Source organism: Zootoca vivipara, chromosome 3 (genome assembly GCF_965207765.1).
Source record: "Zootoca vivipara chromosome 3, rZooViv2.hap1.1, whole genome shotgun sequence".
In the NCBI taxonomy this organism is placed as follows: Eukaryota; Metazoa; Chordata; class Lepidosauria; order Squamata; family Lacertidae; genus Zootoca; species Zootoca vivipara.
Window position 1 is genome coordinate 101,716,803 of NC_142586.1, and position 27,774 is coordinate 101,744,576.

At 43.2% G+C, this 27,774-nt stretch overlaps 2 protein-coding genes across 3 annotated transcripts in view; both read right to left on the reverse strand.

Annotated features, from left to right (window-relative positions):
• LOC118083087 (cullin-9) overlaps positions 1–17,229 on the reverse strand; it is a 56,051-nt gene extending 38,822 nt beyond the window's left edge. Inside the window, exons 1-4 of the mRNA XM_035111161.3 lie at positions 17,092–17,229; positions 10,622–11,230; positions 3,517–3,671; positions 2,645–3,175 (exon numbers count right to left, since the gene is read on the reverse strand). Coding sequence (XP_034967052.3) covers positions 2,645–3,175; positions 3,517–3,671; positions 10,622–11,216 — 1,281 coding nt within the window. The 5' untranslated portion in view covers positions 11,217–11,230; positions 17,092–17,229. The remainder of the gene's footprint in view (positions 1–2,644; positions 3,176–3,516; positions 3,672–10,621; positions 11,231–17,091) is intronic.
• Positions 17,230–25,352: 8,123 nt separating this feature from the next.
• The window catches only part of SRF (serum response factor), a 68,572-nt gene continuing 66,150 nt past the window's right edge, over positions 25,353–27,774 (reverse strand). For both annotated transcript variants that reach the window (XM_035111160.3, XM_035111159.3), the window contains one exon: positions 25,353–27,465. In XM_035111160.3, coding sequence (XP_034967051.3) covers positions 27,370–27,465 — 96 coding nt within the window. In that variant the 3' untranslated portion in view covers positions 25,353–27,369. The remainder of the gene's footprint in view (positions 27,466–27,774) is intronic.

A 27,774-nucleotide genomic window follows, 5' to 3' on the forward strand; every position in this document is an offset into this window, starting at 1 on the left:
AAGGAACATCATGTGGACAATTCAGTCTTCTGCTGTATCCTCGCCGCCCACATACAGTACGGTATTCTTTCTGCACATGGAATTCCCTGGCCAACACCCCTTCCACTCCCCAACCTCCTTTTCCCTATTATGCACATGCATCCAGTCAGAAACGCCTTTAGCTCAGTTGGTAGAGCATGAGATTCTTAATCTTAGGGTCTTAATTCTTATGAATACGCCAGCAACATTTCAGATTTGACATCAGCCTGGATGCGGCTGGTGTCTGGGTGTATTATCTAATAAAATAATACGAAACTTCAAAATCAGAAAGTATCCAGTGTTTGGGTGAAGGACAGAGTATCCTTGGTTATACCTAAATGTAGACCGTTTTTTTTACAAGCAAACAACTCTAATTTTTATTCCAATCACCATCAAAGCAATTGTGCAAGAGCTATCGGCTTTGTTCCAGTGTTACAGGCAGTGTTGCAGATATCTGAGGCCTGAATCTGCCATATATAGTAGATTCAGGCCTCAAATATCTGCAGCACTGCCTCTTTCCTTACAGAGCCTCTTGGGTGCCCCCTAAGCTGTGGGACACTCTCTCCACCTACATTATACAGCTTCTGGAGGATGCTGATGACGCACCTCTTTGCCTTGCCTTTTGACACTTAAGGTGTATATTTTTAGGACCCGCCTTATCTTCATGAGGGACGCAGGTGGCGCTGTGGTCTAAACCACAGAGCCTAGGGCTTGCCGATCGGAAGGTCGGCGGTTTGAATCCCCGCAACAGGGTGAGCGCCCGTTGCTCTGTCCCAGCTCTTGCCAATCTAGCAGTTTGAAAGCATGTCAAAGTGCAAGTAGATAAATAGGTACCATTTTTTAGGAAAAATTCAGAACTGTGTTGAAAGTTCCTCTGAAGTTCAGGTTTCTTTCCACTGCAGTTCACTGGCTCTCTCTACAGATGAGAATCTCTAAATGGCATTCTTGGAGGGCACCAGGTTGAGAAATGCTGCCTTATGGGGAAAACATCCTCAACATGAGCAAAATTCAGTTCTAAATCTTTCCCACTACTCTAGATGATCTTAAGAGTGGAGGGTGTAATTTCAGTTCTCATTCTCCCTCTGGTTACTCAACACTGAGGTAATATCTACAATTTTTGTGTCTGTGCATAAACTCTTTAAAGAATACTTGTTCTAACTATCCAATATTATTGCAACATCATTATTTTCTGGCCTTGGCAAAGTTCACGCTGCAAAGTAAACTGCTACTGAAAGAATCATTTCCATGGCTCCGCGCTCCAGCTCATCTCCACCATATCCCTATAATGTAAACATATTTTCAATTTCTAGAAGGCAGTTACAGAATAAATCTCTTTCCATCTATTCTTCCCTTGCTACATTTTAAATAAGAACCTTCACATTTCTTCTATATTGTGCTATGAGCAAAAAAGCTCTTCCCTGGCTGTTTTTCAACTCCTTTAATAATAAAACCTAGGAAAAGTTGAGACAGCTAACGGGTACATTAACTCACTGGATATCAGACTGAACAACAGTTTCTTATACTACTCCCCTTGCTCTCATTTGTACCCAACTTTGGAAGAATTATAATTGTTTATTCCTGTAGTCAATGCCAGGAATTTCATGCACCCTCACTAATTAGGTTTAAAGTACATGATATTCAGATATCTTCATCAGGTGATTTCATGGTTACTAAGGCTCTTAAGTATGTAATGCATAACCCTTTACCTAGCCTAAGCTATTCTCCTTTCTCTCTCTCTCTCTCTCTCTCTCTCTCTCTCTCTCTCTCTCTCTCTCTCTCTCTCTTTTAAAGTGGTCTCAGGGCTGGAAAAATCCCCAGTGCTGCTCATACTAGGTTTCTGAAATTTTGATCCAACCCCCTGAAGCTCAGATGGCTAAATCTGAGAGGATGAAGCATACTGAAACTGACTTCAAGAATATGATTTCGTATTTCAGTCTTGCATGGTAAGTGGCTTCAACCCTACACTATGCGTATTCCAGCCATAAGCTGGAATTTAAACCAGAATACATTAACCAGACAAGAAAGCGTTCCTAAAGGCCATCTGAGGACATAGGCTAGACTGAACAAACAATGAGGATAAGAAGAAGCTATACTACTGAAATCAGGGAAGGGGTGAACAATATTTAACTATAACTTCAGAGATTGATAGCCAGGCACATAAAAAAGGTAATTTGACCAGACACACAAACAATAAAATGCCATCTGACTTGTACAAACCGGCAAAAATGGGATACAAAATAAGCATTCAAACAAGTTTCAGAAAGCAAGCAGAGCAACAAACCCCACGAATCAACATTATAACTTTAATAATGGGAAGGGCATATTTCACCCAGGTAGGGGGTTGCAAAAACAGGTGGCCTGAAGTTTCTGACCTGCAGCCATCCTGCCATGAAGAACATAAAACAAATAAAAAATCTTCCTTCTAATGTAGTACACACACACCCAATTCCATGATTAAACCAATGAAAGATGCAGCAGTTCTAAATGCCACTTAACCATTCCACCGAAAGGAACCCCCCCCCCTGAATCCTGGGAGGAACAACACTGCAAGTTCTACCCCTCCATCCCCCAAATCTTTCTCCTGCTCTGCTCCATCCTTCCTTCCTTCTTTCTCCAAACCACGTACCTGTACAGGGGGCATCCCACTATTGCTTTGGCGAAATTCGCCCACGTCTCCGACATTGATCTCCTCGTAGTCTTCCAGCATGCGCACGGTCATCCCCGGCTTCAGGTTCTCCTGCACATACTCTACATAGCTGCTGCGGTTGGAGAAATCTGACAAAGTCAAAAATCCCTGCCCTTGCTTTTTCCGTGGCGACGGCTTTGGGGTGACCAGAGGTACCTGAACAGCAGTACAAGTGGAACCCTTGGGTTGGAAGATGGAGCGGACGACTCGAGGCTGCATCTCCCGGAGGGAAAGCTCCCTTTCCTGGCTGCGGTCCCACCCCATGACCCGCACCAGCTCCGAAATGAGGTTTGCCATGGCCATGCTGAAGTCAAACTCCCGTTGCACCCGACTCTTTTCCCCAAAGTTTGCGCTGGGGGCTGCACAGTCTTGGCGTTCCCCTCCCAGTTCTGTGGTGCTGTTAAGCTTGTCCATGAGGGAGGTGACACACAAATAGCGCTTCACCAGAGAAAACAGCAGCTTCCCTGGAATCTGAAAGAGATGCAGTGTATCAGGCCAACAGCTAGAAAATTATGTTCTCCCCCTAGCTCGCTGTTGAGCTAGACCCTAAATCATCCTGCATTATATCTCCATTTCCTATGAATTTTCTGCCCCTGGAAGTTCTTTCTTCTGGCTTTCTCCAAACTCACTGCCCTCCACCTCCACACCAGGCAAGTCCCTGGATTACCCCAGCCAATTAACATCCTTGATCTCGGTCTTTGGGTCATGCCACCCTTATCTCATCTGCTTCTCAGACATGCACTCAAATCCTTGCATTTCCAACCATCTGTCTTCTTCCTGGCCATATCAGAATCAGCCAGATCAGCAGGTACCTGAGGGAGATGGATGCCTTCAAAGGACATGCAGTGCTCTTCGGAAGATGTCGTCTCTGCAAACAGCTCCAAGAGGGTATAGCGGCTGTCAAAATCCATATGCTGCTCAATGCCATCCTGCTGGCTCAGGGACAAGAGAACATACGCTCGGCTTCCTGAAACCAAAACAGGCATACTCAGTGCTGCACCTCATATTCTGCCAGTGAGAGGGAGATCTTCGCAAAACAGTGGTGCTTCTCCAGCATTATACATCTGTTCTGGATTATCACATTTAATGCAGCTCTGAGATTTACATTAGAAATGTATCTTGAGCCACAGGTTAAGTCACACACACAGGTAACAAATGCATAAATGTGGTAGGTGAAAAAGCTTTTCAAGGCAGACAAGTTCTACTTTAGCAGAATGAGCATTTTTCCATCAGATGCAGCAGTTCAAGACAGCTGGCATACCCAGTCCCCCTCAAAATCACAAAATGTAAAACAAAACATGGTTCTTAACCGGAAACTGTTCTTCACACGAGGTACCACTTTAGCTAATGGGGCTTCCTGCCGCTGCTGCATTTCTGTTCTCATCCTGAAGCAAAGTTCTTAACCCGAGGTACTATTTCTGGGTTAGCGGAGTCTGTAACCTGAAGCGTCTGTAACCCGAGGTACCACTGTACTCTCCTGTCTTCAACCTTTATTTTCATCACCATGAGAGCCTAAACTTAGTTTTTCCCTATAAATTAAAATTGGAATAGTAAGATGGAGCCAGCTGATCATTTCAGCTAGCCACACTGATTCCTCCCACCCTTATCCCATAGGCTTAAATGAAAGTTAATGCTAATGTTCTCTGTCTTAACCAGAATCTGAATACAGAATTTGAAGCTGGTTTATACATTCTGGTTAGCACTGGCTATTATTAGGGAGAACAGGAAAAGAGCTTGGGAATGTACATTAGAGAAATGATTATCCTGTTTCCCGCTGGAAGTTTTACAGTAACCTCCTAAAGCCAAAATTGTGTATAGTCAGAACACATTGGGTGCAATGGCGGATGGGATTGCCAAAGTCTCTCCCCTCCCCAAACATCTGTACCCCCTTTTTTAAAAAAAATTGTCAAGCATGTAAAGCTGAGTTAAATGTTCGTATATCTGTATCAACTGCCTGCCAACCTAGCAGTTCGAAAGCACGTCAAAATGCAAGTAGATAAATAGGAACCGCTACAGCGGGAAGGTAAACGGCGTTTCCATGTGCTGCTCTGGTTTGCCAGAAGCGGCTTTGTCATGCTGGCCACATGACCTGGAAGCTATACGCCGGCTCCCTCAGCCAATAATGCGAGATGAGCGCGCAACCCCAGAGTCGGTCACGACTGGACCTAATGGTCAGGGGTCCCTTTACCTTTACCTTTTGTATCTGTATCAGCCCCAATAAATGGCCAATGTAGAATAGATATACTTTCAAAACCTCAGAAGCCCAAGAACCAAACAAATCAATTTCGGTCCACAAACCAGGGTGGATAAAAATCAATGATTTTTTAAAAAAAAATCAAAAAAATCGGATTTTTTTGATTTAAATCGGATTTTTTTGATTTAAATCTATTTTTTTGATTTAAATTGGATTTTTTTAAATAAAATGCTTTTTGAGGAAAATATATTACCATCCAAAGGTTATTCCATCATGAAATAAAGATTAGTTTTTTAATTATGTAGAATAAGGTTGTATATGTTTAATTTTGGGGGTAAATAAATTCCATTAATCCATTCACAATGTCATGCTCTTCCAGAGGTTTTTTGTAAGATTATTGGGCAGTTTCTCTGCCTACAAGATATTATCACAGATGCTTGGTTTACTTTTGCAGTTCTCAAAACTGAATTTGACTCAACAGAGATCACATGCCTCTTCTTCACAGCAAAAATGTTATAACATGAACAGAGTTGAGAAAGAGACCTTAATCCTATTGTTCTACAAACCTATGAATACAGAAACAACCCCTTCAGTGCTAAGTTTCAAGAAGTTCAGTGAATAGAATAGAAACAATATTTTTCTGATTGTTTGGAGTGGACAGTATTTAAGTTTTTCATGTGTAGGCTGGGCTGACAGTCTAAGTTTCTTTTTATATATATATATATTGTTTTTGTTTAGCCAAATTAGTTAACAAACATGGATGTTTGTTTAAGCAAATAATATATGCTGTAATGTTATTGTTTCAGTTGAATAAATCTATTTAAATTGTTATTATTAAGGTAATTATTATTTTTCTCCTTCCTAAGTACAACAGTAAAGTTGTCCAAATATGAATAACCTATTAAACTGGGGATAAAAAACTAATATGAAAAGTTGTTATTCTAAAAATCTTCATCTACTTGCATATTAAAGTTATACCAGCAAGAATTAGTCTTTATGTAGAAAACTGATTTAAATCAAGCCTTACTGACTAGTGATTTAAATCGTGATTTAAATCGTGATTTAAATCAGTTTGATTTAAATCAAATCCACCCTGCCACAAACATTTAATAGCTATTACACACCAGTGACAAATAACTGCCACCAATTTGATCTAGACTCACTCAACCTTTGCTTATTTACGATATGACAAGAAGCCAGAACATTCTTCCTCCTCCTTTTCCCACTCCGATCCTATATTTTTCACTACATCTCTTAGGAGATGACAACAAAATTGAGAATTAGTGGAAACTGACAGTTCAAAAGTCCAGGGTATAACTATAAGAAGCATAGGACATTTTAGAAAGTTCAGTCACACAGTTTCTGAAGACAACATGTCCTCAGAAATTAAGGGGAAATGTTTATGATTAAGAAAGTGGGGGTCTGAGGAACAAGAACAATAAGCTCCATCTAATGCAATGTCTCATTTTATACCGAGAATGTTTTTGCAAAATTGTACAATACAAAATGCAGACAACATAAAACACAGCTTAAGGGCTTTTCTTTACATTATCTTCCTGGGAATCCAGAAAGGACCTCAGTTGCTCTCAAATATAATGGGCACTATTTCTTGGTTATTTGTTTTGTTTCTGTCTAGTATGCAGTTTGTCTGGTATGGCAGGTTTACCACAATACATATCTATCAGAATGAGAGTGTGTGATGTGGTGGCAGGAATAAGAAACTGTCTCCAAAATGTTTGCCATGACACATACAAGGATGAAAACCAGAAGGTTATTTTAAAAAGAGAGACAGAGGAAGTCTGGAAATGTTCTGAGTGGTACTTAAATATGTAGCCGGGTTGTGAGAAGCTGAACACGTAGGAGCAGAAGCAAAGATCAAAAAGGCCTGTAGAGTTTTAAGGAATTGTATTCCTGGGGTTTTGTTACACAGTCAGGGGCAGGCATTAGTTAGTTGTAGGAGTGAGCATTCAGGTTGCATGATGGCACCTGGCAAGTTATTACTGGGTAAAGTAACATTTGGTTTTCATCTAGCTTTGTAGGCAGTGTAAGTCCTTTCCAACTAATATATAAAATGTAGAAATATTGGCTTTAGCATTCTTTCAACCACTCTTGTTTAAGGTTCTTACCATAAATAGCCCTGCCCATTTCCTAATCTTTGTGTTTTAAAAAGTTTACATCAAGCAGCTGTGAGATTCTGGCTTAATGAATCATGAGTTTTAGTGCAAGATTAATCTCTGTGTAGGAAAAATATGCATTCTGGAACATATGAAGGGCAGTGCTAATGTCTTTTCCACCAGAGGATCACAGATTAAGCAGCTGATAGCCAAACAATAAAACCATAATGTCCAAGAACTGCCCCACATTACTTTTTTTCAGTGCAAAGTTAATCTCAGTACATGGGAAAAGGCAGCACAGTAAGTTGGTGTCAAGAGTTTTAGAACTGAGTTCTGTTCTCTAACAGCAAGTTGGTCATCTCTCTGTGCCTCCATTTCTTCCTGTTGTAAAAAAAGAGTATACCTGCTAATACAACAGAGATGTATAATCAACAACAACCATTCTTGCTAATGGTCTGTCTGAATTTAGTTTCCACCTTCTTTTCACCACGTAGATAAGGGTGAATTGGAAAATGAGCATGTTTTGAATTTCTTTTACTTTCTCTCATAATTAGTCAAGCCAACAAATATTCAATGGAAATTTAAGACTTGGAGTGGTAGGGCTCACTGTCTCCAGGTTTCTGAAATAGCTGAAAAGCAAATTCAGGCAAAGCTTGTAATGTGAACTGAGCATAAGAGAACAACTCCAAAAGTGGATGACTAATTGTCAATGCCTGTTCCCGAGAAGCATGAAAGAAATGAAACATTCACAAAGGCTCCAAATAAATAATTATCACAATTTGTGTCAAAAGGGAGGCAGGAAAACCCTAAAACCAATTTACTTATTACATACAAGGTCAGATTTATCCTGAAACACTACAACTTACTTTGCAGACGTTTGAAAAGAAAGCTAACAAGTTTGTCCCTAGCCCTTCTAACTTAACTACCGAAACACACTGGGAATCACAGCCAAACTTTGCAAGAGCCACATCATGTATCAGTACCAACTCAATGGAAGATACAGCCGGGTTGCTGTGTTCAGAAAGTTTAAACTGGTGTAATCCATGCCTATTTAACATTTACATGGGGCAGAGGATACATGATTAGCATGCACAAGGCACCAGGCACACACTCTGATGACTCAAGAAGCAAAACTGCATTAAGGCCTCTGCTTGAGACTCTAGGCAACAGCTAGTTGACTCTACTGAACATTGTCTGCTGGTCTGTCTCAATATAAAACAGCTTCTTATATGTTTCCATGCAACTTTTTATCATTTGCTACCTTTATAGAGGTCAGCCTGTATTTGTTGGGGTGGAGGAGAATTCAAATGGAAAACTAAAGTTCTGATATGGAAAATTGAAGTTGTTATTTGTCTAATGCCACACAGCAAGACCAAGGCTGAGGTAGAATTTTAACTCCAACCTCCCAGGTCAAAGTCCAACTCTCTATTCACCTGCCCATGGTCACTCTCAGTAATCCAGCTGAAGTCAACAGTGTTCACCTGGTTTGTTAATCAAAGAAACAAGAGGAAGGCCTGCATTTTAGTGATATTTATTCTTCTTCTCCAGAGAAGACTGCCATTTTGTGCTTGTTCTCAATTACTGTCCTAATAGGTTTTTCAAGCCTTTTTTAATGTCTCATCGCGCCAGTTAATTAATACAAACAGGACTATTTAATGCAATGCAGCTTGGTTGCTCAGTTTGGCTATGCTTTGAAGTCCCAAAGTCAGGACTTCAGAGCACCTTGCTCTTGTTTTAGGAGCCATTTTCATTCAAACTGGATCAGGAAGGGGTTTGCATTGAAAACCCCTCTGAAACAAGAGAGCTGCATTGATACAGCTGCTATAAAAAGTTATTTATTCAATTTTCCAGCTCCTTGCTGCCTGCGACCTGCTTTGAAGTCCCAGCTTTGGAGCTCGACAGCACCAAATCAGCTGATGTCACTGTGGTGTCAGGAGATTGACAGGTAGGTGGGCCCATCCACTTGTTAAATTTAGCACACAAGGTCAATCCCGATGTGGATCTGGCCCATGGAGGCAAAAAGATTCCCCATTCCTGCTGTGTATTATGCTTACTATCCATCGTTAAGATCAGGATACCGTATAAAGATTTTAATCACTTTATAGCTATAAAAATCCACATCACAGAATTGTAGAGTTGGGAGGTAACCCCAGGGGTCATCTAGTCCAACCCCTTGCAATGCAGGAATCACAGCTAATGAATCCCTGACAAATGACCATGAAGAAGAGGGTTTTTTTAAAAAAAATCCCCACATTCTGAGGCTGAGACCCAGCATCTGAAAACATTTCCTGGTCTAAATACTGGGGCAATCCAGCATGGGGTGAATTTTTAAATGTTTGCACATGAACCTGAACTGTCTCCCAAAGAAGACACCAAACTTTTGTTTTCCTGAAGTAGGACCAAACCTGACTAACTTCAGTCCAATGAGCTGAATTAAAAATAAAAATCACTATTAATTATAATGATGCTTTGACTTCATGGGTAGGAGGAATATCCCCATGCCTCACAATGAAGGCTGTATCCAAAGCTGCCATCCCACACTTAATACTTCCACTTGTACAATGGAATTTCCCCTTCTCTCCTCTGCAGCCCACCCCATGCCCCCTCCTAATATAGATTTTGAGGGCATGGGGAGGGCAGAGGAAGGGGAAGTCTTCCATTTAAACTTCCATTTAAAAAGACTTCCATTTAAACAGCTAATGGAGACAGTCCCGTCTAGTCTAGTAAGAAATATTACAGTAGTAGGGAACTACAGACTGAATACTTAAAACATCAAGGTTAAAAGTATCCTAGAAATAATTAAAAATCAAGATAGCCAAGGTCTCAAGGCAAGCTATATCTATCCCCTTTCCTTTCCTCTAGAGAACCCCAAGGAAAAAGATAAACCATGCTTAATGTAAGAATGTGACAGATGAACATAGCTGCAGCATACCTCTGAGGAAAGACTTAGGGAAAACCTATCTGTCTAAATTCAAGAAATACAGGATAAACCTATTAAAACCCACAGAGAAACGTCTGAGAGGTCTGACTAAACGTAGTTCCAGCAAGGGATCTGTAATTATTCATTTAGCCCTGGAATTATCCTCAAATATAAAATGAAAGTTTCTTTAGAAGTTCTCAAGATCTTGGTTCTCCCAAGACAACCAGAAAACCACACTTTGTCTGTCCTGCAATCTAACACCACGAGGAACACAGAAACCCTCGGCAATTTAAAATGCTGCGTAAAAGAACAACAGTGATTGCAGTGTCTCTGGAGGAGGTTCAGACTTACCAAACTTGACTGTGTTTGGAATCAAAACTCTACTCAGCCCTGATGAACAAGACGACCACATTTTCAGATGCAAGATTGCTTCCTCTTATCCAAATAACAATACCGCCATCAAATGCAACAGGCAGAAGCCTTGAGCAGATTCAGCTACCCAATCCCACCCCAGGTACTCCATCCATATGAATCATTATCATTTTCCAGTTTCTCAAAGCATTCTAGGGACGATCAACAGAGAATTCCTGCATTGCAGGGGGCTGGACTAGATGTCCCTTGGGGTCCCTCCCAACTCTAAAATTCTAAGCCTGGAAGTCACCCTAGGATTTCAAACCAGGAAATCTCACCTGCATCATGGGAAGCCAGGGCTCTCAGCATCTTCCCAGCACTTCGGCGAATCTGCTTCTCCTCATTACACAGCATCTTCATCAGCAGATCCAGAGCACCTGTCTCTTTGAAGACACCCGTCAACGAGCCAATACTGGCATAGGCACTGAGCACATGGATGGTGTTCAGGATGGAGGACTCTGGGCCTGTAGTCCTGGCCATTTGCCGAGCAGCCCGCTGCACCAGGTTCCTGACATCAGCCTTCATCTCAAGCAGCGAGGCCTCATCCAGAGTGACGTCAGATGGGAATGTGCTAGGTGCCTTTTCCTCCTTTACCCGCTGCCCCTCAGGTTTCCTCTTGCCCAGCAGTGTGGGGCAGTTGGCATAAACCTCCTCTGCCGACATCCACATCAGAATATTCTCCGTTTTGCTCTCGGAGGAAGCAGCATTGGTGCTGTTCCCTAGGCTGTCCTCCAAGCTAAGGATGCTCCAGCGAATCAAGTATTCGGTGTGCCCATCGTGGCCACGGCGCTGCCGGATTAGCTCCTCAGGATAGGCCTGCAGTTTGGGCCCAAGATGCACCAGCAGATTTCCATTTCTCCTCTCGCCCACCATGATGGAAGATATATCTGTGAACAGCGAAGGGAACAGGTTAGGCTCCTGGGAGATATCCGGGCTAGGTGCCCCATGGTGCCATAACTAGAGGCACCAAATTGTTTTAAGTAAAAATGTTGGTCTGGTGCAAAATGCATAACATCAACTATGACGCCTTGTACCCGTGGGGACCCCGTCATACACTCCGTGCCAGACAGACTTCTCAGTGTCACTGGCTTCTCTCTTACAAGTGCGCGACACTTAATACACATTTATAAACATTTTGCTCCAAGCCAAGGGTTCCTATCCTTGTTCACTGAAAAGCTGACATGACCCTGAAGGACTCCTGGTGTATCATGCATTATTACATTGCAAGCCTGCAGGCAGGGAACATGGTTTCCATTCAGTGCTCAAAACTAGCCAGGCACCAGGTGCGTTTTGTGACTGGTGCAGGTCCAATTGTGACCACATGGAGATTTCTGGGTGCTAGGTTGGCGTCTGGGAAAAGCAAAATGTCACTTAGAGAAGGACCTGAACTATTTTCCTCGAAGCTTGAATTCTGGATTGTTTTATCAGAGTCATAATGTGTTGTAAACCACTTAGAGATTTGTTCTCTTCTAATAGGAGAGAACTATATACTGTGAATCAGGCAGCCAAGGACTATAGACGCTTCTCTTTTATTAAGAGTTCTGCTGCTAGAATTAACAAGAAGAAAACACACACTTCTCCACAAGAAAACACATTTGCTAATAAACATTGGCCACATAAAATTCACTGAGAGTTGCTGTGTTTTTTTAAAGTAAAACCAGGAAACTCATTTATAGAAACAAAAGATGACCAGATGTCAGGTCTAAATAGAGGAGATCCGAGCAATCTTCACACTATGAAAATCTTCTCTCCAGTCCAGGAAAAACATAAGAACATGCCAGCATCCCTGTTCTTTATTTGACAAGATCAAGGTGAACTATTTATTTATTTAATTATCAAATTTGTATGCTGCCCACCTAAAGATCACAGGGAGGTTGGTTCACAACATAAAATCATGCACAAGACTTTATTTCTTAAAATTCTATATGCTGCTTGACTTAAAGAAAACCTCAATGCAGTTTATAAAAAGATAAAACAATAAAATCAATTTCTGAAGAGCTTCATTCTCCTTGCCCAAACTCTTGTGCCTCCCCTTTCCAAGGTCAGAAAAATGTGTGTGTTCCTTTCTCTAACCCTCCTAGATGGAGCAGGAGACAAATCATATCTACACTTCAGTGTTAAACAATCATTCCTTCTCCTTGGGGAACCATAGATGGGGGAGTTTTCTAGCAGAATTCTTCGTTCTCTCACAAACTACAATTTCCAGAACTCATTGTGGGAAGTCATGACAATAGATCGCCTTCACTCCTCCTTCCTAAAGCCCCACATTGCTAGCGGAGGCAGGACAAGAATAAAAGCATTATTATTTTTTTACAGCATGTTCAATTTATCTGTGATCTGCTACCCACTGATGGGAGACGGACAGTCTAGCTCCTACTGGTAAGAACAGAGACTTAGTCATGCATGCCTTACATGCAACTTCTCCTCCTTGTGAGCCATGCTTTGCAATCTGTCAACTGTTCTGCATACTCAAGTGCTGACAGCAATGGAAGAGAGACAGACTTTGCACAGTGAAAAGAAATCAGAGGGCCTGCAACTAGGAACAAAAAGAGAAAGCAGCAGCACAGTTTAAAAGTACTGTAACTGTCTTCCAAGCACAATGACAACTTTCATTGTGGGCTAGACATTATTGCTACCAGCGCCCCCAGCCCTGGATCCTCCCATATCCAGCAACTAAAGAGGAAACCTGCCTCCTTCAATAATGACTTCAATGATTCCACTTTCCATCATGCACTGCATATTTCCTTCTGATGTTTGTATATCTCTCTCACACAAACTTAAAATGACCTTGCGGACATCGTCCGACCAGTATTTTCTTACATCTGCTAAGCTAACACCAATTAATACCGGTAATACTTCTGTGCTGGAGGCTTGGCAGACTTCTTGTCATCTGGAATAGCCTGGCTCCAAGACTGCGCTTCCATCACTCAGCATTCCACCCACGTCACGTCATCAGTGGGTTCCACTCAGTGCCAACCTCTTACTGAAACCAGCATGGAACTTATTCCTGGACTAAAAGTAATACTGTACCAAACGTCTTCTAGCCACCAATTTAAAACAACTGATCAGAATATATTGCTCTAGGGGGGCAACTCTGCTGGTCTTTGCCAGTTTTGGAAAGGAGACCTTGGGATTCAAACTGACCAGCCCCAGCCCCCACTAAAAACAATCTCTGCCCGCCTTCAAGGGGTGTTCCTTCACTGGCAATGGCCTCCAGCACAGCTCTCCAAGATAAACAAGACTTTATCCCCTTTATGATGGAAATGCTGTGGGAATTACAGTTCTCTCCTTTCTTGCATGGTGGCACCGAAATACAGCGCAAAAATCCTGGCAAAATATTTTTTATACTCTCTCTCCCATCAAGGGGCAGGAATTGAAGCCCGGCTCATCCTTAGCTGTGTTATCACTGAAAAGTGACAAAAAGCTAGTTCGTGGACCTACAGTAGTGTTGTTCTTGTTGATAGCAGTGCAATGGATGCAGTCATGCCAAACAAAATTATTTTACTTCTGAATCTGATTGTTTGCTCTCACTCTATTTCCAAGCAAGTCTGCCAAGGCTCACATTTCAAAACATTTTTTTAATCCTCAATTTCACAGGACTGCAAATTAGCCTATCAACACATTTAAAGCAGCAGAACTTCCCTAAAGCCATGTGTCACAAGAACATTAGTTTTCTCCCATCAGTTTCAAGAAACCAGTAAGTACAACAAACCGCTTGCATTATGACTATGAACCAAATCATCACACAATGAGAAACACTCACATGTGTTTTATGAGCCTGCCTCCTGTCATGTGAACTTTGGTGCTAAGGTTGTAAGATTAGACAGTTTCAAATGCAAAGGACAAACCGGAAGCTGTGGTGCTAAGGTGACATGTTTTGAAATATCCCTGCACTAACTGATAACATGACAAAAAAGAAGCTGACTTTGAATATGAACTGGAAAGAAGAAGAAAAGCCCAATATTTGCTTCTAAGAGTTAATGAACCATGGCTTTTTTTCATTTCACTTCTTAATTTTTTATTTTATTTAAACGAGATGAAGGAAAAAACCATTACACCTGTGCAATACAGACTATAAGACAAAGTCTCTCACCAGGGAGGTGCTAGAAAACAATATTCAAATGCAAAATTTATCAGTCTAGAGATGTATAAACAATATGAGTGTACTTACAGGGGGGAAAGGGGGGACATAATAACCAGATAAAATACTAACCAAATGTTCCCAAATGTTGAAGGACCCTCTGAAGCAGATTGGGGTGAGGGGAAGTATGTTCACAAGGCTCTGGATATTGTCCAATGACAATAGTTTAAATGGGAAATACAATACTGCCGTTTGTTTGTTTGTGGAAGCGTTTGGCTTTGTCATTATAAAAAGATAGTACTGTATTTTCAAATTTGGTAACATTCAAAATTGTATTTCCTTCTTGTGAGGCGTAGCACATTTTTTAATTGTGTTATACCCCACCCAAGATAACATTTAACACTTTTCCTCCCATGGATTAACCTATCTTTTTCTTAATCTTGTTTTCCAGCTCCTGTAAATGATTCTAACCATAAAAATGAAGTGTTCTTTTGGGAATCTGAGATAAAACACATATGCAATGGAAGTGTGGATTTAGATCATGCTCACAGTAAAAGTCGCCAACTTTTACTGCTGCATAAGTAACAGACACAGCAAACAGCACTGGAGAAAGATATACACAGAACAGGAAGTTTTAGCCTGCAGGTTTTTCAGATACAGATACAGAACATCTCTGATGCTCTAATTCCAAGGCTTCAACCTCAGTACAATAGACCCACATCTTATGCAGGGGTCACGTTCTGGGGATTGCTCCTAAAGCCAAAATCACATATAGTCAAAACACATTGGGTTCATTGATGGGTGGGGTTGCCAAAGTCCTTTTTCTCAGATGCCTGCCCCCTTTCCGCCCTCTTAAAAAAGATAAGGCCAAATATGTAAATGTGCACAAGTTAAACGTGTGTAATTTGTGGGCTTACTGTACTAAGGCCAACTAAAACTAGCTAACATACATTAATCACTGTGATATAGCTACAGCTCAGAGCCATTACCACAGCAACTGGCTCATTTAGCCTTGCACCTGTGATAACCTCGCCCATCAGGTGATTTATAATCAAGCTATTCCAACATTTTCTTCTTTCCATTACTTTGTATCTTGCCGACAAAGACTTGCGCATCCATTGGCAATGTCCCATAAATGTTACAACAGAAGAAGTCTTTCCCTCTGTTTTTATTTCTGTTCAGACCATTACTTGATAATCAACTTTTAATCAAATAGAGTAACTTAATCTTGGAGTAACAGTCTTTGAGAAAGTTCTAGCCAGCATGAACATGGAAAATTATTTTGCTCGTCTAGCACCAAGTGTATTTCAAATTAACATTGGAATCCTGAGGGACGAATTCTAGGTGCTACTTCATCAGATGTATGAGTCAGAACCTATTCCCTGGCATCTAAGGAATAGATTCTTACTAATACATCTGATGAGGCAGGCTCTCGCCTATGAAAATTCATGCAAATGACCTGTTACTCCATAAAGTGCAGCACTGGGAAAGATTCTGTTGCAGGGTGCATCGGCTTAAATCGAGGCAATTTTAAAGCAGTAATGTAAATTGCTGTTAAAAATACTGATTTAAAGTTTCCCACTCAGCATTTCCTAGCACAGTCCACACTGATAGCTGACATTTAAATCACATTCACGCGCAATAAGCAAAGCCTTTATACTATCTAAAAACAGTTTATCTATCACACCATACACATCAAAGGATATTAAGGCAATTTATCTGAAGGCACAGTGTGTTGTGGGTGAAACACCCCAAACTATCCAGCACATAATGGAAAGAAGAGATTCTCCATATGATGAAAAACCAAACACCCATTTGGTCAAGAATAAGTCAGAATTGCTATTAACGAGCCACTCATTAACATGAGCCGTAATGCTTGCTCTCAGAAGTCAAGCACTTTCCTCCTTTTGCGCGGAAGGAGCCTCGAACTCATTTCAGGAGAGGTCCCGCGAACCAAGTTCTATGTGAGAAAGTACCACTAGCTCACTGAAACGTCACTTCGACCCACGTTTCCCATCCGTACAGGCTCTTCACAAGAACTGGAAGTCGGGACGTTTTAATTGCACTCGGATTTCTTCTTGGAGCAGCAGTTCGCGAGCCGGCGCGCGAGATACAGATGTGTGTGCGTAAGAGAGAATTACGTTATTGGGATCGGTTCCCTCCTACATATAATCGGGGCGATCCGATTTCAATCAATGCATCCGACGGAGGAAGGTGGTCCTGTTTTTTCTGTCTCTCTCCCCCCCTTTCATATACAGTACAGGCTTTGTCGCCCGTTTAATCCACACGGCCGCTGCTCTCTCTTGAGCTTTCGGACACGCGCTCCCTTTCGGCCGCCTCCATTCAGAGGAATCCCCGCAACACCCCCAGCGGCGGGCAAATTCCCCTCACGAGTCGCTCGACTGAAGCCCCTCTGGGCAACCCGGGCTCCCTCCCCACCAAGGAGGCGGCGGTGCGGAGGCGAAAGAGAAAGCAGCACAAAGGAGCGGAGCGGGGGGACGAGGCGGAATGAAGCTCCACCGCGAAGAAGGGCCGCGGGGCGACACAACGTGGTGCTTGGGAATCGCCCCGGCTCGCCTAACGCTGAGGGCCCCTAAGCGGAGACCACCCTAGAAGGGGGCTGCTGAGGGGGAAAAGCCCCGTCCGACGCCGAGGGAGCCCCGTTACCTGCCCAGCCAAGCACCGAGGGCGACGCCGCCGCCGCTCCTCCTCCTCCTCCGCCGCCTCCTCGCCCGGCCACTCCAGCAGCTCCACAAGTTCCGGGTCACCAGGGCGCATGCGCCGGAAGCCGCGCGTGCGTAGCCCTTTCCCTTCAGTTTTAACGCCGCCGCCGCCGCCGCCGCCGCCTCCTCTAGTCTACGGGACCCTGCGAGGGACAGTTCGGACACCGCGAAGTCGCGCGCTGCTCTGTATGTTTTGTCGCTATATGGGGTGCCGAGTGAATGGCAGCTGCAAGCAATAAACGTTCTGTGTTTTTAAAGTGCAATGTACAACGTGACACTAGGTGGCGATGGCGAGCCTTATGGAAAATTCAATGTGTGTGTGTTTTTTTTAAAAAAAATACTTTAATAATAATAAGCATTTTCAGAACTTTTTAAATATGTGTGTAGATTCCACCTGAGCCGTCACTGCATAGCTGGCGAGCCCGCCTGCAGTTGAGCCCATTCTCACTCCTTTAGTTATTTAATCTAGTATTTGCATCTGCCGGATAACAAGCCCCATTGAGTACACCGGCACTTGCTGCTGAGCAAACGTGCATTAATTATTTATTATTATTATTATTATTATTATTATTATTATTATTATTATCAATTAGTAAGTGTTTAGTCTCTTTATCTTGCTCAGGACAGCTCAAATCGACTTGCAGCCAAACAAACAGCACCCACACAGAGCACACAAATAGATACATAAACCAAGGGGGGATAGAAATACATTAAAAAATAAACTGATTGGATGCCAATCCTGGATGGGTTGCACATCTCCTGAAGGAGCAGATTCGCAGTCTGGAGGTACTACTGCTACTGGATCCAACTCTCCCTGGAGGCTCAGGCGGTCTCGGGGGCTATGAGTGTCTTTTATCAGCTGCAGATTGCTGACAGCTGCAGCCATTTCTAGATCAGGAAAGCCCTAACCACAGCAGGTAATGCGTTTTACTTTTTGTTTGTTTTTTTATTAAATTTCTATACTGCCCTTCATCTGTATATCTCAGGGTGGCTCACAGCACAAAAATCCAATATTAGAAACACAAAATGTACATACTAAATCCAAAGAGATTTTTCTATCCCTAAGATTTAGAGTCTCCCATTTTTATCGACATGCAACTCCTTGGCAAGCTGGTGGTCTGTGTTGACCCGCCAGTGAGAGATCTCCCAAGCCCTTTTCTCCCTAGCTCTACATACACTGCTTGTATTTAAGAACATAGAATGAGGCTACTGGATCAGCCCAATGGCCCATCTAGTTTCAGCATCTTGTTCTCAGTGGATGACCCGATGCCTGTGGGAAGCCTGCAAGAAGGACAGCAGCACTCTGCCTGCCTGTGCCTCCTAGCAACTGGTATTAGCTCTATATTGATCAGAACGGAAGTCACTATCAGATTCATGCAAGCTTTATTTGCTCAGCTTTAAGTGCTTTCATTAGATTGTATAGACCAGCTCGGCTAGAACAAGGCTAAAGCGCAAATTCGGTTCTTAATTTAATTTTGTTGTGATTTCAAATGACATGAAGGATTGTGTATTTGCCAATGAAGGGCCAATACCTTTATTTTAAGACACACATAATTGATATGAAAATAGTTGCATACAGTAGTTGTTATGTATTACTGAGCTGAATCCTAGAACAATAGGATTCAGAATCAGCAGTCTGATTGGTCCGCAGGAGCTACCCAATCCAACTCCAGGTGGAAGTGAATCCGCAACCTGATTGGCCTGCAGGAGCAGCCAATCAGGCGGCTGGCAGAAGTGAATCTGCAACCTGATTGGCCTGTAGGAGCAGCCAATCAGGCTGCAGGTAGAAGTCAATCCACAACCTGATTGGCCCACAGGTGTAGCCCTGAAGTAGCCAATCACGCAGGGCCCATTGTGTAAATAATGTATATAAGCAGATGGTTTGGGGAAAAGAGCATTCTTCTCTTCTTCTCCTTGATGACTATGAGCTGAATAAAGAGCATGAAATTCACTCTTGACTCCGAGTATATTTCAATAGTATTTAGGGTTCAAATACACAGCACATTGTATAGAGGGGCTTGAAGTGTGACAAAGTAAGGAGCCATAAGCACGTCGCTTGCAGACTGGTATCAAATGCCTACCCTACAACCACACACCCAGTAAGGCCGGATAAAGGAAGGAGGGGAATACAAGCTAGGCTCACAGGACCAGATAAGAAGGGAGAAGGGAGTATGGCAGTTTAGATTTCGGGAATGTATGTGCTTTTTGTAGTTAAGTTTCGTTTTACTGGAAATCATGTGTTTTCGAGGAAATCAGCCTGCTTGGGACTGTATAAAAGGATTGTGCATCCACCAGTGAGTGTGCAGGTTGCGAGCTGATTGCACTGCACCTTTGCTTAGCATATGCTGAACAAATAAATCTTGTTGTATCCTGCCTGGCATGTTGCCTCTTTGTGTTGGTTCCATTGCTCCTATTACCGTACCCGGGTGGGACTTAGGTCCTACTCCACCTCTGCTAAGCATTAGCGTCTTTATTCTAAGCATTTACAGAGTATCCTTCCCCTATGACTACAAGCAACTTTTTGAATAAAAAAGTACAGTGGTGCCTCGCTAGACGAATTTAATTCGTCCCACGGGTCTTTTCTTATAACGAAAAATTCGTCTAGCGCAGTGTTTCTCAACCTTTTTTGGGCCACGGCACACTTGCTCCATGAAAAAAATCACGAGGCACACCACCATTAAAAAAGTTTAAAAAATTAACTCTGTGCTGCCCTATATTATAATTATGACTGTAAGAAACACTTGCCAAATATTGCTTTCCGGTGGGTTAGTGTTGTGTATTGGCGGCCGCCAGGCTCGTTTGTACTGAGCTTTGGGAAAGAGGAGGAGAAATATTGCTTTCCGGCGGGTCAGTGTTGTGTATTGGCGGCCGCCAGGCACGTGACAATGCAAATCGCCCTTCTCGTCGCCGCACGTCGCGGCACACCAGCCAGCGTCTCGCGGCCAGCGGTTGAGAAACGCTGGTCTAGCGAATCCCATAGGAATGCATTGAATTTTTTTGAATTTTTTTTTTTTGCCCATAGGAACGCATTAATTGAATTTCAATGCATTCCTATGGGAAACCACGATTCGCTAGACAAATTTTTCATAAAACGAATTCGTCTAGCGAGGCAACCTCCGCTCGAAAAATCATTTCGTTAAGCGAAAATTTTGTTAAGCAGGGCATTCGTTAAGCGAGGCACCACTGTACTGTATTAAGCTCTAAACATGGGCACTTGAATCCTGCTTTTTTTTTTTTTTAGCAAATCTTATAGAAAAAAAAGCAGGGGAAACACATTATTTCTTCTAGCTTTATTTCCTCCCGTTTTGACAAAAAAAACCTCAAGGGATTAAACTTTGCCAGTTTACTGTCTATAACAGTGATGGGCAACCTTTTGAGCTTGGTGTGTCAAAATTCACCAAAAAACCAAGCATAACTTGGGTGGTGTGTCACTTCGAGAGAAAAAAACCATAATTTTGTGATATTTATAGTTTAAATAACAAAAAGGTATAATTGTAATATATAACTGTATTTAATAAACCAAAAACTAATTATTTAACCAAACAAAACCAAAAACCCCTTATTTATCAGTGCCCAGAGTTGTTGAGCTTTTTGGGGGGAGCTGCTGACCAAAGTTTTGGAGGTTTTTTGGGGGGTGCAAAAGTTGCTTTGCTTTTTGGGGGGGATGCCCCAAAGCTGCTGCACTTTTTGGGGGGGAAAGAGAACAGAAATAAATGACGAATAATACCTTCATTGGAACTAACACGCAGCACCGACATAGTCTGCCAAAGCGCCAAAAAAAACCCAGCATAGAACGGGTTAAAAAACGAACACTGTTACACCCAATCATCGTCTGCCAAAGCGCCAGAAAACAGCACAGAAAGGGTTAAAAAACCAATCTCTGGCTACCAGCAGCAGCAACAACAAAAGGATCCAGGTTTTAACAGACGAGACAAGCTGTAGCGTGAGGAGGAGCAGGAGAACAAATGGGGGGAAACCAACAACAACAGCGCGAATGGGCCGATGGGACGTGTGCCAGCAGTGAGGGCTCTGCGTGTCACGTCTGACACGCGTGTCATAGGTTCACCATCACTGGTCTATAAACTATTTTTGCACAGACAAGCTACATACAGTTGGCGACTACCTTACATACTGCTGTTTCCCCCAAGATAGAGCCTGTATACCACCTGAGGCCATGATTTTGGGAAAGTGTGGCGCAAAGACAACAAACGGAACCTGCCAAAGCGATTTCCCCACCCCAGCTCATTGTTAACCAACCCGGAGAGGATTTTCTTGGAAATGAGCCCGCTTTAACTCCATTGGACTTGCTTACATGCAAAGACTTGGGCTTCACTACAGTGGCAGGGAAGTAGTTGGCCTCCAGTGTTGCTGGAGAGTAACCTTAAATTTATAGCATTTGCAAAGACTAACAGTAAATACCATCAAGCCTACCCAGACACAAGGCTCAAGTTACATTTCTTTTATCCTTCTCTTTAGATGATGGCTTGTGCCTATTTAATTGCTTTGTGCAGTTTAGTTAGGTTTTATATGTCATTGAACCCGTACACCACTTCAAGATTTATTTACAGGTGAAACTTGGAAAGTTAGAATATCGTCGAAAAGTGCATTTATTTCGGTAATGCAACTTAGAAGGTGAAACTAATATATGAGATAGATGCATGACATGCAAAGCAAGGTATGGCAAGCCTTTATTTGTTGCAATTGTAATGATTTGTCGTTAGGTGGGTCAATTATAAATGGAATGTAATTAATGAAATGTAATAGCGATGTTTATTTTTGTATTATTGTGTAGTGTAGTGGTTAAGAGCGGTAGATTTGTAATCTGGGGAACCGGGTTCGTGTCTCCGCTCCTCCACATGCAGCTGCTGGGTGACCTTGGGCTAGTCACACTTCTCTGAAGTCTCTCAGCCCCACCCACCTCACAGAGTGTTTGTTGTGGGGGAGGAAGGGAAAGGAGAATGTTAGCCGCTTTGAGATTCCTTAGGGTTGTGATAAATCCAAACTCTTCTTCTCTTCTTCTTCTACTGTGGAATTTCAAAAAGAAAGCATTTGTAAAAATTAAAAGAAAACAAAAATAATAAGTTGCATTACTGAAATAAATGCACTTTTCGACGATATTCTAATTTTCTGAGTTTCACCTGTACCTTACTGTGCAAGCAGCTCATAACATTATTTTAAAGAAATGAAAAAGGGCAGGCCCTATAATCTGTGAGCAAGAGCAAACTTCAGTTCATTAGGGATGAGGAGAGCCCGTGAGGGAAAAATGCTGAGAAGGGTAAAACACCGCCCCTCCACCCAATTATAATAATAATTTAATAATTTCATTATTTGTACCCCAGCCACTCTCAGCATCTGACAAACACTCCCACCTCCCTGTTTGCATCACAATAAGAGACACAATTTTGGGGACCTGAATTTGCCAGTGATAACATGCAGTTTGGCTCTTCTTCAGAGAATCTGGGTTTCTGAACACCGCAGTTCAAATTCCCTCTTTCCACTTCACCCTGCAATAAATTATGAGGGACTAGCCTCCTTCAGATATATATCTCCGCCAGTTCAAAGATGCATACGACCTGTCCAATGCAGAAAGGGCTAGGAGTGTTGCTGGGGGCTCTCTTCATTTTTGGCTTGTGAATATCCCAGAACTTCGTGAGCACCCCCCATTTTGCTTCCCATTTCTGAATCCCCGAGGCAACAACACTGAGGACACAAAGTCTGTGCACAAAATGATACATTTATTGAAAGAGTATTTTTTTTTTAATACAAAAGAAAGCTCTGTACATAGTACTGCGATTACAGTCACATCCTTCCAGAAACACAACCCTGGATATTAACCCCACACACACAGCCACTCACGCGCACACACGCATACGCACGCACACAAAACCCCAAAACAATCTGCAAAGTGTGAACTAGAAAGGTCACCACACAATAAATGCCATTTCATCCCTGATAAGTGTTCTTACAAGTCAACACTTTAAATTACATGCAACATTAGCGTTTAACCTGCAGGTGCTTTTCGTAGGCAACAAAACTTCCTAAAATAGGAGGGGGAGGGACTACAGATTAAATGGAGCAAGATCCTCAGCAGGGGGTGGGGGGTTCCTGGAGGAATTTTTGGGGGGGGGGGCAGGAACCTACATCCAATCAGTTTGGTTTCTCATCCTATTTAGCAGGCATCTTTTGAGTCAGCAACATTAGAGAAAAACGGCTTTGCCGATGTTCCTCTACCCAAGCATATCCATAATCATTCACCACAAACTCCCTCTTGATACAAATATATTCTTCATACATTTCCCCTAAGTGTGGTTTTTTTTGGGGGGGGGTGTCACCTGTGGCGCTCCAAATGCTGGACTCCAATTCCCATCACCTCCAGCCAGCATGGCCAATTGTCAAGCATGATGGGAGTTGTAGTCTAGCAACTACTACAGGACCAGAGATTTCCCACCCCATTAGTGGGAGAGTACAAGTGACCATTTACCAACATGCCACCATGTGCAACTGCCTGGAGGCCAGTAATTTGTTATTATTGGCCATGTTAAGCACCCTTTACCACTCCCCCTCTACTCTCAGCTCCTGACCAAATACAAAAGGCTAGTAAAATTCTTATCACTTGGCAGGTCAACGCAGGCCACCAGCTTGCCAAGGAGTTACATGCAGATTAAAAAAAAGAGAGAGCTCTATTTACCCATTACGTCAGATCCCCTTGAACTCCCAGCACTTCACCGGAATGGCTGGACCAAATTCTCATAAGGAGCTCTTATGTACTGGAAGTGGGTTACTTTTTTCCCCTGAATGCATTTGTGGCATCCATGTCTTTTAAGGATAAAATGTTTTAACCATGGAAGGAGTGTTCAGCTCAGAGCTTAATAGAAGAATGTAGTGCACGTCTCTAAGGTGAGGCTGGAAGTTGGAAGCACACCAGGACATTGGAATTCAAGGGTCAGTCTTGCTCAGGCCAAGAGAACCAAAGGATGGTTTCCTGGACTCATGACATCCCAAGGTGGAAAATGGGAGACTTACTCTTTAGGACCTCATCTTCCAGTACAGAAACATGGTTTCCCCTCCAGTAGCTAGAGTCCATTAAATGCACATTGACTGAAGGCTAATCTACACATGCACCAAAAACAAACAAGTCTTGGGGGCATCCTAAAAGACTGGACTCAAGCCCACTCAAGTTGGAAGGTACATAGAAGAGAAAAATCAAGGTGCTAGTTGAATGGGCAGTAAGATGCAAAAATTAAATTCAGTGATACTATATATATATATATATCTATATATATAGATGTTAACTATATGTGCTAGATAGGCACATCTTTAACCTTTTTTTACCAGGGCAATAATGCAGTCATCTCACCAATGACCAACAATCTGGTACTATTAAAAGGTTAAAGATGTGCTTGTTTAACATAGTAATTCATATCTAGCTGTCACTTACAATTTTCGCTTTCATAAAGCCAACTAAATTTTTGTTTCGCACACCTGACAAAATGGGCCTGAGTCCAAGAAACCTTGTGCTGTAGTAAATCTGTTGGTCTCTTGCAGCAAAAACGACCAAGTGTCTTGTGGCACCCTCAAAGACTGACACTGCTACTACCCCTTTGGAAATGTGACTTGAAGAGAGGTGGTAGAACAAACTCTATTCCTTACGCTGCAGTAGGGGGGGGGGGGACACAATTTTGGAACGCTTTCTGACATTTACAATACTAGCACACCAGGGAAGAAACTGTGCTAATTCTGTGTTTCATATGGGAGTATTCAGAGGCACCCCTTGGTCAGAAGTTACAGAGTCCATTTTACCAAAATACATAAGCGGGTGTGAGTGAGCTGGGCTTAATTTCCACAGTATGGTCAACTCCATTATTATTATTAATAATAATAAAAATATTAAAATTTGTATACCACCCTTCATCCGTAGATTTCAACTGAAGCAAAGTTGGGAAAGGGGAAAATAAAACTTAAAAAGAAAGTCACCCTTCCCTCCACTGTCAGGACCTTCCCATCAAGCTTGACCCAAGTGCTTGAGGCAGGAGAACAGCTTAAACGCTAATGTTGATGGAAATAATTTCATAAAGGTGACAATACAAATTGAAAAGGCCCCTTTCCTCCTCCTCCTCCTCCTCCTCCTCCTTTTCCCCTCCCCACCCCATGGCCCTTTCTTCCCCACCCACCCGCACCCCAAGTACAAACCCCATGAAAACTGTACAGGAGCCAGACTTTTAATTCCTTTGAGAATTACATAAATACTGAGTTTAACATTTAGAAAAATAAAGTCCTTTCCCGCCCCCCTGAAGGCTTCTTTTGTCTTTTTTTTTAGTTTTAAAAAAGGATTTCAGCAGCTGCTTCCTTTCTCTAAAAGTCTGCAGCCTCCTTGCTCCAAAGTAGGCCTGTGTGTGTGTGTGTGTGGAAGGGGGATAAAGAATTCCTTTCCTGCGCCACTTCCGGATTGGTTAAAATGAAGTGCATGATTGTGTGGCAAGAAAACTATCCAACGGCAGAGTGCTTTCCCCAATGGGATAGCTTCATCACATGCACACCCCTCCCACTGGTAGCACCATGCCCTTCCTGATCTCCCTTGCAGCTATTCCCTTTTTGTTTTGTTTTTTGCATTTGCTGACCCCAAACCACGGAGCTACACAATAAGGAATTTTCTAAAGCACAAAGACCTGACGGCGGTTGTCGCCTTACTCATCCGGCGCTGCCTTTCTCCTGCCGGGGAGGTGCGTTCCCACCACTCTTAAGCCTGCCGAGTCCTAGCCAGTCCCAACTGAGGACGGTAGACTCGGAAGCAGCAGGTGCAGGCGGAACACACTTTCAAGGGGACGAATCGTCTTGTTTTCGGGGGGATGGGGTGAGAGGTCTCAAATCGTGGGCACAACAGCCTTGGGAAGGCCTGTGGAGTTCAAAACTTACAAAAATAGAGCTTTCCCTCTGCTTCTGACACTTTTCCTTTACATCCTTCTCCCCGATTACTTAGAAAAAGGGCCGCGGCTCAACTCCTCGACCTTCTCAAGAGGGACAGCCCCTGCAAATACGAACAAAGCTTGCCCGAGAGGATGCATCCGTTGCAACGATGGGGCTTAATGGTTGCTGGGTATGACCCAAGGAAGTGGGCAGGGCGGTGTTTAAAAGCGCCCTGACTGGCAGTGAAATGTGTTTCGCTGCTCGCTCACACACCCTGGGGCACGTGCTCCTAAAGCCGGCAGGTTCTCGCCAACCAAACACAAGCTTCGAGGGAAGGAATGGTTCCAGGGTTGCCGCCAATGTGCTCTTGCCTCTCCTCGCCCAGTTTCTGACCACCCACAACAGAGCCTAAGGGGAAGGAGGGCACCGGCGGGAGCGACCCCTCTTTGCAAGCCAAGCGTAAGAGGCAAGGGTCGCTGTGCTGAGGCCAGGCCACAACACATCACTGATTTGCTTGAAGGCACATTGCTGCAGCCAGCTGGACAACCTGAACCTGGGGGTGATGGGGGTGAGGGAGAGAGAGAGAGAGATGACCCTTTGCTCCAGCATAGGTTAAAAGTGAAAATAAAATGACAGCAGAAACAAGAGGCTCCCTTTTGGATGACGATGGCTTCAGACCCTTCTGCGTCCCAGTTTATCTCCCTGCCACAGTCTTGGCTGCTCAGGTTGCAGACTGAGCTGAGGAAGTTCGTGGACATGCTGTGCAGAGGGGGAGAAGGAGCTCCCGCTCTGGCGATGACGACGGAAGGTTTTTCTTCTTCTATATATTATATACACATGGCGGAGTAAAGTTCCCCCACACACGAGAGACACGTTTCTTTGGCTGGAGTGAGGAGGGGAAAACAAAACCAAACAAACACACACACACACACAAATAAAAGCACTGTATATGCAGCGTCCAAAGGTAACAAAGCAACCCCCCCCTTAACAGCCCAGGCTCAGCTCCCTGCCGCTGGCCTCAACAGCCACTTTAATATGTGTTTTTGTGTGTGTGTGTATTTGTGCGTGTGTGTCAGTGTGAAGTGTTGAGAGAAAAGGAAAGAAAACGTGAAAAAGGCAACAATAAATAAGTGACAGAGTCCATAGAAAAACAGGGACCGCAGAGATCCTGGTGCAGCTTTGGGAGCAGCTTTGGGAGCCACGCACAGGCTTTAAAAGCCGGAGGCAGCCGCTGCGGGTTTGGGTGCCAGGGAGACACCCTCTCCTCTGTCTCTCTCCTTCTGCCCCCCAGGTTCCCCCTCCCTCCCCCCAGAGTTGCTCAGTCACTCTTGGAGCCATGCGATGTGTCCAAGTTGACCACTTGCAGCTCTGTCAAGTTGGTGCTGCTGCTGGACTGCTGCCCGATTACAGCCATCTGCGGAGGCAAAAGAACGAAGGAGGAACTGTTAAGCAAAGGAGCACTTGCCTCCAAACAGCACATGAATTGCTTGTTTTACTTACCTCTATCCTATATTTATATACAACCCCTCCCTCTCCCAAGGCACCCCAAGGCAGTTAAAATAATCTTAAAACTAAAAATGATTAAGTCAGACAAAGTTGGTTGCAGGCTGTGGTGGTGAATTTCTCTTAAGAGTGTAAGAATGAGGTGTGCCTTCATCCAGAAAAGAAGATTCGGAACGCAGGTTTCAGAAGATCGGGAAACACTAGCTTAGGAAATGCATTT